Source organism: Corythoichthys intestinalis, unplaced genomic scaffold, assembly GCF_030265065.1.
Source record: "Corythoichthys intestinalis isolate RoL2023-P3 unplaced genomic scaffold, ASM3026506v1 HiC_scaffold_23, whole genome shotgun sequence".
Taxonomy (NCBI): domain Eukaryota; kingdom Metazoa; phylum Chordata; class Actinopteri; order Syngnathiformes; family Syngnathidae; genus Corythoichthys; species Corythoichthys intestinalis.
Window position 1 is genome coordinate 12206006 of NW_026651592.1, and position 14863 is coordinate 12220868.

The 14863-nt window shown below is 37.7% G+C and overlaps 1 protein-coding gene across 1 annotated transcript; it reads right to left on the reverse strand.

Moving 5' to 3' along the window:
- Nucleotides 1-1603: 1603 nt before the first annotated feature.
- On the reverse strand, nt 1604-14697 carry LOC130911223 (uncharacterized). The gene is made up of 9 exons (XM_057829049.1): nt 14593-14697; nt 14306-14467; nt 13663-13728; nt 13315-13488; nt 13113-13175; nt 12837-12968; nt 12660-12722; nt 9209-10063; nt 1604-1654 (listed from the first exon to the last, which is right to left on the reverse strand). The coding sequence occupies exons 2-9, from the start codon at nt 14432-14434 to the stop codon at nt 1646-1648; spliced, it is 1491 nt and encodes a 496-aa protein (XP_057685032.1). The 5' UTR covers nt 14435-14467; nt 14593-14697; the 3' UTR covers nt 1604-1645.
- Between the last annotated feature and the right edge of the window lie 166 nt (nt 14698-14863).

Genomic DNA, 14863 nt, shown 5'->3' on the forward strand with positions numbered 1-14863 from the left:
ATTTTCAAATTGGTGCGTTTTCATTCATGGGTTTGACCTGGGCGTGGTGCCAAAGTTGGCCATTTTTTCGGCAAAATGACTAATAGCTCCTTGACACAACTTTCAATCTTTTTCATATCTGGCATGTATGTGCGGGATCCCACCCTTAACACGGGTGCATTGAAATATTACCCATTAGGCCTAACGCCTCCTAGTGGGAACAGGAAATGCCCTTTTTTACGGGACGGGTTACTCCTCTAAGGGGAAAAAAATCTATTGCCCTCAAAACTGTATCAGGGGAACTTTAAGCCATGTGTTCAGGTGTCTGATGAAAAATATTTAGGTTTCGTTGAAGCGGTGGGGTACAAACAGGAAAGTGATAATGATTGTAGCCATTTTGTCTCACAAGTTTTGAACAGTCATAACTTGACAGATATATAAGATATCTGCGCAAAACTTGCCATGCTTGGTCAGCGTCTTACCCTGAAGAGTCCTGTAGTGGTCATCTGCATCAACTCTGTAGCGCCAACTAGTGGCAGCAGAATTTGAGGCCTTGGTGCCTCTGGGGCTAGTTGGATTGTCTTCAAAATTGGTCAGTCTGTTCAGGAGACATATGAGGTCTTAACTTATGAAAATGGTGAGTTTTCATTCATGGGCCTGACCTGATTGGGGTACCAAAGTCGGCCATTTTTTGGGCAACACGCCAAATTCAGTTAATGACCAATAATTTCCTGATAGAACATGCAATCCATTTCATATATGGCATGCATGAGCGATACCTCGGCTTGAACACAAATGCATTGAAATATTACCCATTAGCCATGGTGCCCCATATTGGGAACAGGAAAAGCCATTTTGTCTCGCCACACATTTTAAACAGCCATAACTTAGCAGATATGCAAGATAGGTGCGCCAAACTTCCCGTACTTGGTGGGAGTCTGCAACGCCAACTAGTGGCTGCAGAATTTGAGTCCTTAACATGCTTGAAAACCAATATTTGAACATCTATGTGGCTTGGCGTAAATTTCAATAATTTTGCAATCTTGTGAAGAATTGTAACAAATGGTTTAACAGTGCCCCTTTGAATTTTTCAAAAATGCCTCTCCAATTACGTTTAACGTAGAGCAATTAAATTTTGGGAGTTGATCCCTTGTGCAAAATTGCACAGTATCATTTTAACTATATTCACAGCTAAGCCATCTGTAAATATCAAGTACATAATATATTCATGTTCACAGTACATCATTTCATGTGAATGTTTCACACTTGGTGGAGACACAAAGATAGGCGACCACAAAATAAGGGGAGTAGAGAACAGGTAAATATTTTTTTAATATATGAAACAAACAAAATCTCAGAAGGTTACATAGACCTGAATGGGCAGAAGTATGGTGAAAACAATACATTTAAAGCACACAGTCAAAAATGACAATTTAAATTATTCCATAAACTAAACCTAGAATGCGAGAGAAAACTAAAAATAGCTGAACAAGAACAATGAAAGGGAGGAGTGAGAAGATAACTTCAACCTGCACTAAAAACTGTAGGAAACAGAGCAGTAGTACTGTGAAAAATTGGACTGGAACAAAGATCACAGATGGTTGGAAGTATCATTTCTGAATATCTGGCAGGGATGGACTGGAGACTTCTGTTGCTTCAAGCTCTGCTACTTTTTCTGCAGGAGAGACAAACATTTGCAATTTTAATGCAAAACATTTTTAAAATGCAAATGCAGGAGAGGTAACATTTTTCCAACATCAAACTGTAAATTTATACAATTTCTTGTATTTTTTTGCATTACATCCTTTTTTATTGTGTTAATACCACATATTTATCTCCAATACAACTTAATTTGACACAGAGACGCAAGTCAGACTTGAGCCTATTCCAGTAGTGAACTTGCGAGAGGTGGGCCTAACGCTGAATGCGTTGTCAGTGTACTGCAGAGCCACCAGTGCATCGTCAGACCAAGTACAACATATTGAACATAGAAATTTAGCATGTACATATTTTATTGGTTGTTTTTTTTTTTACATTACACTGAAGAGAAAACCTGCAATACAATAGCATATTGATCAACAATGTTGTTATAAGTAGGGGGAAAAAAAGCTTGTTTTTTAAAATATTTTTGCATTTTAATTAGTTATTTATTAGTATTTGTATATTTGGTAATTTTACCTCCAGGAAAATGACATAGTCAGCAGGACACTGCAGGGAATTGAACCCCATCCCAGTAAACCAGGAGTACCATTACCAGTGTCTTTTGCTTTTTTGACATAACACTGAAGGGATAGCAAAACCTACAATACAACAGCATATTGATCATTGCTGTTGTCATGTAGGGAAAAAGAACCCGCCGTTTTTCATATACTTCATTTTACACTTATATAAATAACAATTTACATATAAATATTTCATTACTTCACTTATTTTTGTCCCTAAAATGGCAAACAATGCCCTCATGGTCACTAAAGTAGGTAGGCACAACTGAAGTCTCAACCTCATACTGTGTTGTTTTTACATACACATGGTCAATCAATGTGCCTCTTTCTGTTGTGGGCTGTGTGACTAGTTGAACGTACCCCCTATCTTCAGCAAATTTACAGACGCTGGAGGACTTTAGAATGTCTTCATTAAAATCACCCATGACAGCAATGGTGTTACTTAGTGGCTCTAACAAATCAAATAACCTGCTGAGGTGCTCTTTAAACAAAGACATGTGATAAGATGGAGGTCGATAAATGACAGCAACTAATATATCGTGATGACCATATTTGCTGACTGCACACTCCAAATTGAAATGTGGTACCTGAATTATGTCAAAGGTGACATCATTTGCACTAAATACGCCAACACCTCCATGTTGTTGGGATTGCAAATTTATAAACAGAGGATTATTGCCAGAATATGATAAAGTTCGTGGACAGCTGTGAAAACGATAGCCATCAACCTTTATGATCTCAGATGCTGGAAGGTTTGGTAGCCATGTTTCTGTTACCGCAATACAGTTAGGCTGTAAGTGCTCTGTGCATATAGCTAAATCTGGCGCATGCTCAATCAGTCCTTGCACATTCATCAAAAACACAGAGAAGGTATGTGGTTGACTTGGTGCGGATTCAACAAAAAAAGGAGGCATTCTCTGAATTGCCTCCTTAATGTTGTTTTTACAATAAATGTGTTCCTCTGCAAAGTCTTGAATAATTAATCCAGACAAGCTTCTCACGCGGCTTAACGCCACATATGCTTGTCCTGCTGAAAATATTTTATTCAAAGACACCACAGCACTGTCTACTGTTAGGCCCTGTACTTTATGTACTGTACAAGCCCAAGCCAGTTTAAGTGGAAATTGTCGACGTAATCCACCTTTACTAGTGACCTTTTCCTCTTCTGGCTCTATGTATGTAGAGGCCATCAGATCAACAGAAGCAGTAGCTGATTGTTTCCTCCTCTGTGAACCAACCTGATCTTTATCAAACTTGACATACACCCTTTGAGGAAAGCTGTTGTCTGAGGTTATGATATGCGTCACAGTGCCACACACCCCATTTACTAGACCATCCACAACATCCACATTCTTGCACAACATAACACGTGCATTTATTCCCAATAGTAGAGTTTCCTCCAAACATGTGTTATATGCCTTCGCATGATGTCCACTAATCAACTCGAGATTTCCCGTTTTCTTGTTGTGAACAAAATCTTGAGCTTCTACTTTAACATATTCAGGGCAAGTCCTGAATAACTCCTGAAGATTGTGTTGATTTACTTGTTTATTTGTCGGGAAGATATGCAATGCTGAGCTGACTTCACCACTTTCACAGTGCTTAAGTGTCTCAATATCACTGAGTAGCATTGGAGTTTCTTTGGACCGAGTTCTGATTCTGTTCAATAACTTTGCAAACAACTGATCTTGCTGCCGAACAACAGTGTTCAGTTCCACAACCTTAAATAAAGAGGACCATAGGTCAACACCTGGGTCAGTAACATACAGGGGTTTCCCTTTAACGGGAGGCAGCTGGTAAAAGTCCCCTACAGCAAGGACACTGACATTTCCAAATGGTGAAAAATCACCAGTTTGTTTAATTTGTCTCAGTCTCCCATGGATGTACGTTAACAACCTGTGATCTACCATGGAGATCTCATCAATGATTAGGATCTTCAGATCATTGTATTTGGCGCGTAGAGAATTTAACTTCTCTTCACCCAAAGGAGTATACGGTAAGCGTACATCCTTTCCTATGCTAAAGGTGGCATGAATTGTTGATGCCTGAAGATTAAAAGCAGCAATACCTGTGGGAGCTGTTAATAAAACACACATGCTATCAGGTTGACTACACACAGTAGACAACAATCTTGTTGCCTCATACTGGATGGCCTTGATTAAATGGCTTTTTCCAGTACCAGCACCACCCGTAATGAATACATGTAGTGGTGCTGGTTTTTCCCCTATTACTTTTTGAATGCACCACTGTCGAATATTATAAAAAATACAACGTTGTGTATCATTCAAAGACCGAATCAATGCCAAACCATCTTTTCTCGACAAGATGTTTCTCTTTTCTAAATGGGAAATTTGTGGGCAATTGACTGCTAATTCAGGAATACATTCTAAAAGTTCCACATCTGGCTGTTCTTGTTGGGTCCTCAATTGCAGAGTCTCTAAACGCTCTAATTCCTGCTCAGGACACAACTCACACCAGGCATCTTCCAGTTCACCATTGCTTTCAACTGACTTTTGAAAGTCATCCAGCTGATCTGCTTCAAGTTCAAATTTGCTTCTATTGGTGTCAACAACAAACTTGACCGGATGTCTGGACCCATCGAAAAACTTTACTTGGCCATTATTGTAAAACTGTTCAAAAGTTTCACATTTGGGAGGTTTAAGTTGCGCATCTGCACGATAGGGAAGGAACAACTGCATGATACTACGATAAAATAATTCTGGATTTTTTGTCTTTGAAAAGCGCATGTACCGAACAACAGCAGGCTGTGTTCTAATTCTTTTCGTGACAAATCCACAATCATTTTTCAATCTAATCTGTAGTTGCGATTTCTCGTTTTTGCTCAGAATACGATATTCAGAAGCAAAAGTTGCCAGGCACATGTCAGTAAACACAGCATTGTCTGGCCTATTCTTGTAACGGTCAACCAAACTCATCATCCAAATGTTTTCAGCGGTAAGATCATGTGATAGTGCCTTTTGCTTTAATACACTTAAAGGCAGACTCATTTTGACCACATTGTCACCTGTTGGAACAAAGACAACCTTCCTTGAACATTCCTTGAGATGTAAATTTGGTGTCAACCTGTATACAGCCTCCTGAGCGCACACATCTCTGTTGTGCAGGTAAACACTGCCAAGGTTCTTTAAGGCTTCTTTTGCACTCACATTTCCTCCAGCTGCTTCTCTTTGTGCATTCCCCAACAACAGTCCTATTTCTCTCTCTGCTTTTGAGATATAAGAAATAATGTACACCACGCATGCATATGCATCTGCAACAAACTGGATGTCCATGTTAGCATTCCAGCACTTTAAAAGTGGCTTACTGTACTGATTGATCCAAACTTCATTAATCTCTCTTTTCATTACTATTTGTGTGCCTCGAGCACAGGATTTATAGGCCTCTTCAAAAACTTCCTGACTGACATTTACACTCTGAAACAAATGCTCCAGACTCTCAAAGATTTTGGTTTCATCAGAAAGAGCTTTTTTGACTGAAGCCAGGATTGTTGCTGCTTGCTCTTTGGAAACTTTGTCTTTTTTACAATCACAGGGAGTCTTGTCATCTGCGTTTTCAGCATGACACATGCACGTCTCCAGATTTTCTACACTTTTCTCATGGCATATAAATGTTCTGCATGATGGTGGTCTGGGAAAATTAAAACGACAAACTTTGTTTTTCTTTTGACAAGTTTTTGAATGTCGTTTTGAATGTTGCTGTACATTTGTCACAATGTCAAGTAACTCTTTGTCTTGTGTTGGCAGCTCACAAGTGACATACTTGTCAATAAATGCAACAACCTCTTCATCACTGTTTTTATTAATCACTGGGGCATTTTCTATCCAGAACAAACAATGAACATGAGGAGAACCACGCTGTTGAAATTCAATGCGGTAAAAGTAGTCTTTAATTTTACCAATAGGTTCTGCAGGAGACATGAGAACCTCCCTTAAGAAACAATGCCAACGAAAATCAAACATTCTTGCGGCTGTGACAGGATTGTGACGCAAAAGTTCACACCTGTCAGCCCATTCTAACTGTTCCAATGTTTCTGTTCGACCTTCCTGCATTAAAATGCTACACAGAAGATTTTTCCAACGCATATCAGCAGAGGAAAATGAACAAAACCAAGTAGGAACGCCGAGCTGTCGAACACAAGCCAACAAATCACTCTGTGCTGCCTGCCAGAATGCTGGAGTCCCTCTAATAGGTTTAAGAAAACGATACCCATTGTCAAACTCCAACAGATTTTTAAAAAATGCATCATCATTTAAAATGTTAACATCGACTTGTTGGAAACATTGCCTACCCTTCCCTTTTCTTAATGCTATTGACACATTTGAAATAACTTGTTGTAACTCTGACATGTACTGAGCATAAAATATGTATTCTACATTACGGGCAAATCTACCATCAGCATGTAAAATTCTGTTGTTAAAATAACGTGCCAATGTTAATTTGTGCTGCCTTCGTTCATGAAATGTGTTAATTCCTTGAGGAAACAATACTGGAAAGCACTTTGCTTCATTAGTCATATCTGAAAGCAATTTGACTGGATTGTTTCCCTCAGCTGGAGCTACATTTAATACATTATCAACATACTGGTCCAACACTTCCTGACCAATGTCCACTGGCATAAGACATGTGTCTTGAAACATACAGTGTTGTTGCCTGTCATGCAGCAGTTCATCTTCAGCCAAATCTGGAGATGCTTCTAGACTTTTTACATGGCCATCATTTTCATTCCCTGTAGTTTCCACTTCAGTTCCCTTACAAAAGGTATTCAGCCATGCATTATTAAATTCTATATCTTTGTAATGCTTATTATTTAGTTTAAGATATTGCAATGCCTGCCTAATTCGCACACTATCAACAAATTGATATTCATAATGTCCTTTATATGTTAGTTTACGTTTCAATTTAACTCCAATTAAAGAACCATCCATTTCATTACGAGGAAGTAAATTATCAGTCTGCACGATGTTAGCAGGAACACAAGTAACAGGACCATGAACTCCATTTTGCCCACCTTTAGGCAATGCTAACATCTTCATGAATGGAATATGTAAAGCAATCAAATGCTGTTCTAAACTATTTAAACAAGCCAATTCTGCTGGAATAGGCTCAAGTTCAAGATTATTAATTCTACTCTCAGGGGGAACCTCACCTTTATTAATTTTACAATGACAACAATAACAAATCCAAAGTTGACCTCTGGCTGTATCTGTATACTGACAGGGCAAATCACACTTTCCACTACATTGGTGTAAATAGTCCTCAGTGATGCACTTTAATGCTACTGAAGCTATAGCTTTGGTTTTGTAATCATCTATTTTGCACCCTAAAACTTGATTTTTAAACAACAACCTATGACAAACACAGCAAACAAAATCTGGACCGTGCTTGACTTTATCAAGAAATTGTTTCATGACAAAATCAAACTGTTCAGACTTTTCTTTAATTTCTTGCTTTTTCAACCTGTTTGATTTTCTAACACGGTTGCGATGCTCCAAATTGGCACTGTACTTAGCTTTGCTGTAAGCCCTAATATTCTGTTTATACAAAGCATTGTCCTTATATTTTTGGATACCGCGTGCTTTTAAATTTTGTTTATACAAAGCATTGTCCTTATATTTTTGGATACCACGTGCTTTTAAATGTTGTTTATACAAAGCATCGTCCTTATATTTTTGGATACCGCGTGCTTTTAAATATTGTTTAAACAAAGCATCGTCCTTATATTTTTGGATACTACGTGATTTTAAATGTTCTTTATACAAAGCATCGTCCTTATATTTTTGGATACCACGTGATTTTAAATGTTCTTTATACAAAGCATCGTTCTTATATTTTTGGATACCACGTGATTTTAAATGTTCTTTATACAAAGCATCGTTCTTATATTTTTGGATACCACGTGATTTTAAATGTTCTTTATACAAAGCATCGTTCTTATATTTTTGGATACCGCGTGATTTTAAATGTTCTTTATACAAAGCATCGTCCTTATATTTTTGGATACCGCGTGCTTTTAAATGTTGTTTAAACAAAGCATCGTCCTTATATTTTTGGATACCTCTTTTTTTTTGTTTTTCTTGATAAATTCTATCTTCATGGTATTTCTTCTTATTCTTGCTTTGTACACCGTCTTGCTGTGAAATATAGGCCATTTTATTCAATTTACTACGTACATTCCTATAGGATGAATCTTCCTGATATTTAATTCTTTTATGCCTGTTATACTTGTTTTTCAAATAATTAGAGACACAAATACCAGGTCTTTGCACTTGTGTGTCCACATCAGCATCTACTATACTACTTACATTTGAAGTCACACGATTTGAATCAATCACATTGCTGTCTTTTTTAGTCTGTCGTCTGATATTGTAGACTGATGGAGTTGTGTATACTTCACAATAGCCATAACATTTGTGACTTTGTGGCAGATGAACGCATACTACATTTTCATAATGGTTGGCATTTACATTTTCTAAATACAGTGCCTGATTGGAAAACTGCATTGCACTACAAGTATATTCAATCCAGCGATCCTGATGATATGTAAATATACTCATTTCTAAATAATCGGCAGCTGCTTGAATCTCAATTTCTGTAGCCCAACTACCAACATAACCCATTTTTGAATTGCTCAAGTATTCAGCCACAGAGGAATACTCACTTCTCAGAAGACCCTGATACAAGATTGCATTTTTTTCTATCTGCTTCACTACTGCAAGTCTAATCTTTCTATGATAGTTTTGCGTACCGCTGACGGCCTGACTGACTGCTCTGAAGAAACAATTCCCATCACCAACTACTTTCTCATTTTTACAAGGTTTACCTAAATGGCCAACTTGGGTAGATTTTGAATCAACCTTTTGTAATTCAATATTTAACCGTGTACACAGCACTTGTGCTACATTTTCCCTTAGAGGGACAAATTGTAGTTCTTTTTCTGTTACATTACTGATAAAAACATCTGGAAGATCATTGCTGGGAAATATTACTTGCTCAGTCTGTGTAACAGTAGAGCCAAAGAGCAATGTGGAGTTGACGGCGGGAGCAGTGGGAATAACGCGTACACCTGCAATCTCAAAAAAGTTCTGTGTTAGGTTCATCATATTTGCTAACTTGACAAAATGGTCAAACACAAGATCAAGGCACCAGTACACCACAACAACACTGAATCCATTTACATCAACCATCCCATTTGTATTACGAGAATGAGAATCTACCACAGCGTACATTCCATTCTCCTTAATTATTGCACAAGTATTGCAATTCAATGTCAGAAAGCAAGTGTCATACTTTCCACAAATCTGTGCCAAACCATCCTTTAAAGGAGTCAACACTCCTGCCACAACAAGGTCTCCACTAACCACATTTACATCACCAGTTACAAAATCACCATATTCAAAGTCAAAACTCTCGCCATCAATAACTTGCTGCTTGGGTAAATCTGGAACACAAAGAAGCTCAGATCCTCCACTGATCTTATTATTCTTTCTCAGAGAAGAATACAACTCATCACCCAATGTTACAACCCGATCAAGGTCAGCTGACTGCCATGAAAACACACTGTGGGTGGTATGTTTAGCGACAGCTACTAGACTAATAGCCATACACTGAACACCTCTAAATTCAAACCGAGCGTCTCCTTGGTGGAAACTCCCACGAACTGACCTCTTAATATCACGAACCCTAACAGAAAGAGACTTAGTCTTACCTTTGTTGCCTCCTTGCAAGCGATGTTCCTCAACACACTTACCTTTGTTGCCTCCTTGCGAGCGATCATTGTCAACAAACTGCACCTTCACACTACTCATTCCAGGTGACTTCACAACAGCACTGGATGCGCCCCTCTGTAAAAGAAAAAAATACATGATATAAAATAATCTCTTAATTTGTGGTTGACCTGTCGCGATATGCAATAAGACAAAATATCGCACAAGAAATAAAAATGATGGCAATCATTTTCCCAGCTGCGATTTATCGCCACGTGTATATGTGCTTGCGTGTGCTGCATGCACTCGGCACATGTGCATGTTGATTACAAATGAGAGTCCAGATTTCACAAATGTTTATTGGCCATCAACACACAGTGGAATTAAAGTTCAGACATACAAAACAAGGAAACACTTCTATATTAAACATTGTAAAACATTAGCATTGCTACATTGAGGCTAATGGAAAAAAAGACTATGTACTAACCACTTTATACTGCTACAAAACATGACTCCACAATGCAAAATTGCAGTTAAAAGGTGACACATTAAACATGAAGACTCACTGGCACTGGATTAAAGAATTTGCAACCGATGCGAACAAAAAAAAAAAAAAAACTTATTGATACAACATGCATGACGACAGAGAGGTGCTTTCTTTTTACTGACGGTAAAGTTTACGGTTAGTGTCTTTGGTAACATAGTTCATGTGAACATTTCAAAATAAAAGCGTTTTATGTTCAGATTTCTGGAGGCAATCGTATATACTTCAGGTTCTACACTAAGAATAAATTTAAAAATGACACCCATTATGAAAAATTTTATTGGCCATGATATGTTTAATAACTTTGCTTCAAATTTGTTGCATGAGCACTTTGCAGTACAAGATGACAGTCATTTTGGATTAAATTAACACTTAATGGGCTCCAAGTGGCGAACAACAAAAATGACAGTGGGTTTCTCACCCATTTCATATTCTGCACATAACCAACTCTAAAATGAATCATTATGCAGTGTTTTTATTTAATATTTATAAATTTTAAGCTCGTGTTTTATCCAAGAACAATTTTTCTACATTTCAATAAGTGATTAGGATGTATTGTCCCAATATTCATGTTTGAATAAGTTACAAAAACGGCAATAACATTGCATATTGCAGTAATTTAGGAGACAATATATTGATTACTGAAATTTGTTATAGCGACAGGCATAGTTGTTGGATAAAGCTTGAGTTATGCTTCTGCGTTGCGATGATGTCAAAGTGACTACGGCGTCAATGAGTGCGTCTGATGAATAGAAGAGTTTTGCGTCCTTTGTGTTGTACAGGTCATTTGTTAACACCGCTAGGTTGCCCTGACCAGACCGGATAGGCTTGAAGAGTCTAGCAAAGTCTTCCATGGACCGGACAGGAAAAAACAAGCCATCCAAAGCGTATGGGCAAAGCGCAAAGACAGCGGTCATCCACGTCGCCACACAGGACGAGAGCTCTCGTCCTGTGTGGCGACGTGGATGACCGCTGTCTTTGTGTTTTTTCAAAAAGGTGTACTCACTTTTGTTACCAGGGGTTTAGATATTAATACTAGGGCTGTCCCAAACGACTAATTTTCTCCCGATTAGTCAGCAGACTATTTTTACGATTAGTCGACTAATCTAATAATTAATTAATTTATTTATTTTTTTTTAAACTAATTTAGCAATGAAATTTTTGTTGACGCTTATCAATTCACACAAAACATATTGGAACACTCAAATTATTTATTAAAGTACAAATAAACACGTAAATAACAATAATAAATCACAAATAAACAATGAGTTCAAATGCTGATAGAATTAACTGGTGTAGCATCCCGATTGAAAAGATGGTCTCTTAAACTGATGGTTTACAACTTTTATTCCATCCTTGATGTAAACACACCGTAAGAACTACGGTGCACACAAATAAAGCAACACAATTAGAAATTAACAAAAACTTTTCACCTTTTCCTTTTAAACCTTATTTATATATCAATGAATTGCCTATATGAATTGCCTTTACCTTAATTTATTACCTTATCATTGACAATCTCTCCCTTGAGTACAATCACTGTATATATTTATGACCTTTTAACCTTATATAATTTTCTATACCATAAAATAAACCATAACATGAAATAAACCTTTCAATTAGCATTAAGAACAATACTCATAGCACTTATAGGCCCATTGTCAATGAAACATTATTATTTAGTAAGGCGACAGCACCCTCTGGTGTACAAAAAAAAAAAAAAAATTACAAACTGGGTGAAGGCGCTTGAGGTGTTTATTCACAGCCGACGTGCAGCCAAGCTTGGCATTGAAGAGACAGGACAGAAGAGTGTACTCTCCTTTGTTTCTTTGAAATAAGTCAATGTTTTGGACACTCTGGTGCGCTTTTTTTGGCTTTGTGCCGCTTTCCCCACTTGCAAACAGAGCATCCGACATTCTAACTTTCCACGCATATATTTTTTTAACCCTTCATTAACCGTCGACGGGATGTTGTGCTCGTCGACTGATTAACGTCATCGATGACGTCGACTAGTCGGGACAGCTCTAATTAATACACATACTATTCATCGTGACAAACTGTCATTTTGTCAGTGTTGTCCCATGAAAAGATATTGAACTATATCTGCAGAAATGCGAGGGGGTGTACTCACTTTTGTGATGCACTGTACAACCCCTTATCTCTGTTGGTACTCCAGTGTATATTACTAACCTGTCGTTGATTGGGTCTCCGCTTGACCTCAGCCACCATGGACCTCTGCTTCTTACACAGCAACTAAATGGAAATAAATACATCCATTACTTTTCGGAAAATTTTAAAATTTATTATATTACCACTTAATTTTAAAACATCACAATTTGTTATCTTAAATCAAGTCTATAACATTACCGGGTTGCGTCTTGGAACAGCCGTCACATCTGGTTGCTGTAGAGCTGATGGAGTAAGTTTGTCCATCTCCTCAAGTAGGGCATGGCTGAACCGGACAGGGTTTAGTGGGATGAAGCAGTCTCTCACCACAGGCTAAATACAGATACAAAACACATTACAGTTTTTCTTAAATAACAGCAAATTTACATTTATGGAAAACAAACACTGAATACATGCTGGTGAAGGCTTTCTTAAATAACAGCAAATGTACATTTATGGAAAACAAACATTGAATACCTGCTGGTGAAGACTTTCTCTCTTGGGAGGTACATGAGATGAACTTGATCCCATTGCGCGCCGCTGTGGTAAAGGTGAAAATTGTTAGTATCACATTTAAATATAAACATTTCATGAATGTGATATATATGTGCTGTATTTTTACTACATGTCCCTTCTTTCAATTATTAATGATCATTAGATTCATTTATTTATTTTTTACCTTTGAGCCAACCACTGTCCACTCATCAAGGTTCACTGCAGGAGGTGGTGTAACCTCAACTCCCCTCACAATGGCAGAACTTTTTTCAGGTGCTACTGTAGCAGGAACACACTTCAATGCTGATCTAACAGGAACAGTCACAGGCCGAGGGACTTGAACCACGTCACGTGTTGCCTGATAGTAAAAAAAAGCAACAAAATAGACACCATGTACAAGTTACCAATTAACATACAACCACATACACTTCCAATACTTAAATAGCTACAGATAGTAGCTATCTTGAGAACTTGCAACGCCCCCCAAAAAACACTTCTATTAAGTCTCATGATGCAGATCTATCAAACTCACCGTATATGACGCCTTCCACAGCAGTTGAACGAGGATAGGCATTCCATCAGTGTCAGACAAATGAACCTGTAAATATCAGACATATTTAATTCATATAATCATTTCAAACATCAAACATACCAGTCTTATTAATTGAACTAAATATTTACTTTGTTACATCTATTTTATACAATCACTAATTCATTTAGATTTTGTATTACTGTCAAAAGTCCATTTGTTCATTATTTTTTCATAAAGAGAAAAAACTTTTACTTGTACTTTTAAATCAGCAACACAAGTTTAAATGTCTAAACCTGTCAAAATCTTACTTTTTTTTCCACCCGCCTAATTTTTTGGCTCAAAGAATCATCCCCCCCAAAGAGCATTATTATTATTGTTATTATATTTTGGGGGTGGGGTATAGAATTGTATCATTTTTGCGCATTAGTGTTACATTTTAGGTGACTCCTTCCATAAATTGTTAGTGTTAATGTAATTTAAGTACTGGAAAATATTTTTCACATTTAAACAAAATCGTTTTGTGTATCCAATCATGGCTCAAAAATAATACGAATCGTGTCATGAATTTTTGTATCGTTACAGCCCTACAAGTAAACTTTAAACAGATCAGACAGCTGACTATGACATTGATCTAACAACTTACACCATCTTGGGCCCACAGTTCAGATTTATCCAAGGAGAAATGCTCCACTGCAGACAGATACTTTACTCCCACTTCAGCAGCAACACGTCTGTACTCCTGACGCAGCATCTCCTGAGGATACATCTCCATGTTGTAACGTGGAGGAAAATCCACAACTACAACCTATTCCCCAAAAAAAAAAAAAAAAAAAAATGTCATTAGACAGAATTCATCTGTGACATAATACACAAATGTTACTGCAACAAAACAGGTCATGTCATCATAATGTAGTGTAACTACACACTTACATTGGAGCACTGACTAAGCGCAACAGCCAACAGTTTCCTGAATCCAACACCAGCTCTTTCATGACTCTTGGTCTGTGTCAGATCGTTGCTGGGAGCAAGGACACACACCACATCAGGCACTTGGGGCAACTTCACGTTAGCAAGCTCCATCTTCTCTTCCATCGCAGTAGCACCCGGAGTAGACATAATGCCAAAGTACAGATCTCCCTCTGGCATCTTCACAAAACCATCAGCTATGGCTCGTAGATGGGAATCTCCCACAAGAAGAGCA

What these genes read in the sequence shown, in the direction of transcription:
- LOC130911223 (XM_057829049.1), bottom strand. Translation starts at nt 14,434, where the DNA reads ATGGAGATGTATCCTCAGGAGATGCTGCGTCAGGAGTACAGACGTGTT. An exon ending in AACTGTGGGCCCAAGATGGT is followed by an intron (nt 13,729 to 14,305) that starts GTAAGTTGTTAG and finishes TGATATTTACAG; the next exon opens with GTTCATTTGTCTGACACTGA. An exon ending in TGTGGAAGGCGTCATATACG is followed by an intron (nt 13,489 to 13,662) that starts GTGAGTTTGATA and finishes TTTTACTATCAG; the next exon opens with GCAACACGTGACGTGGTTCA.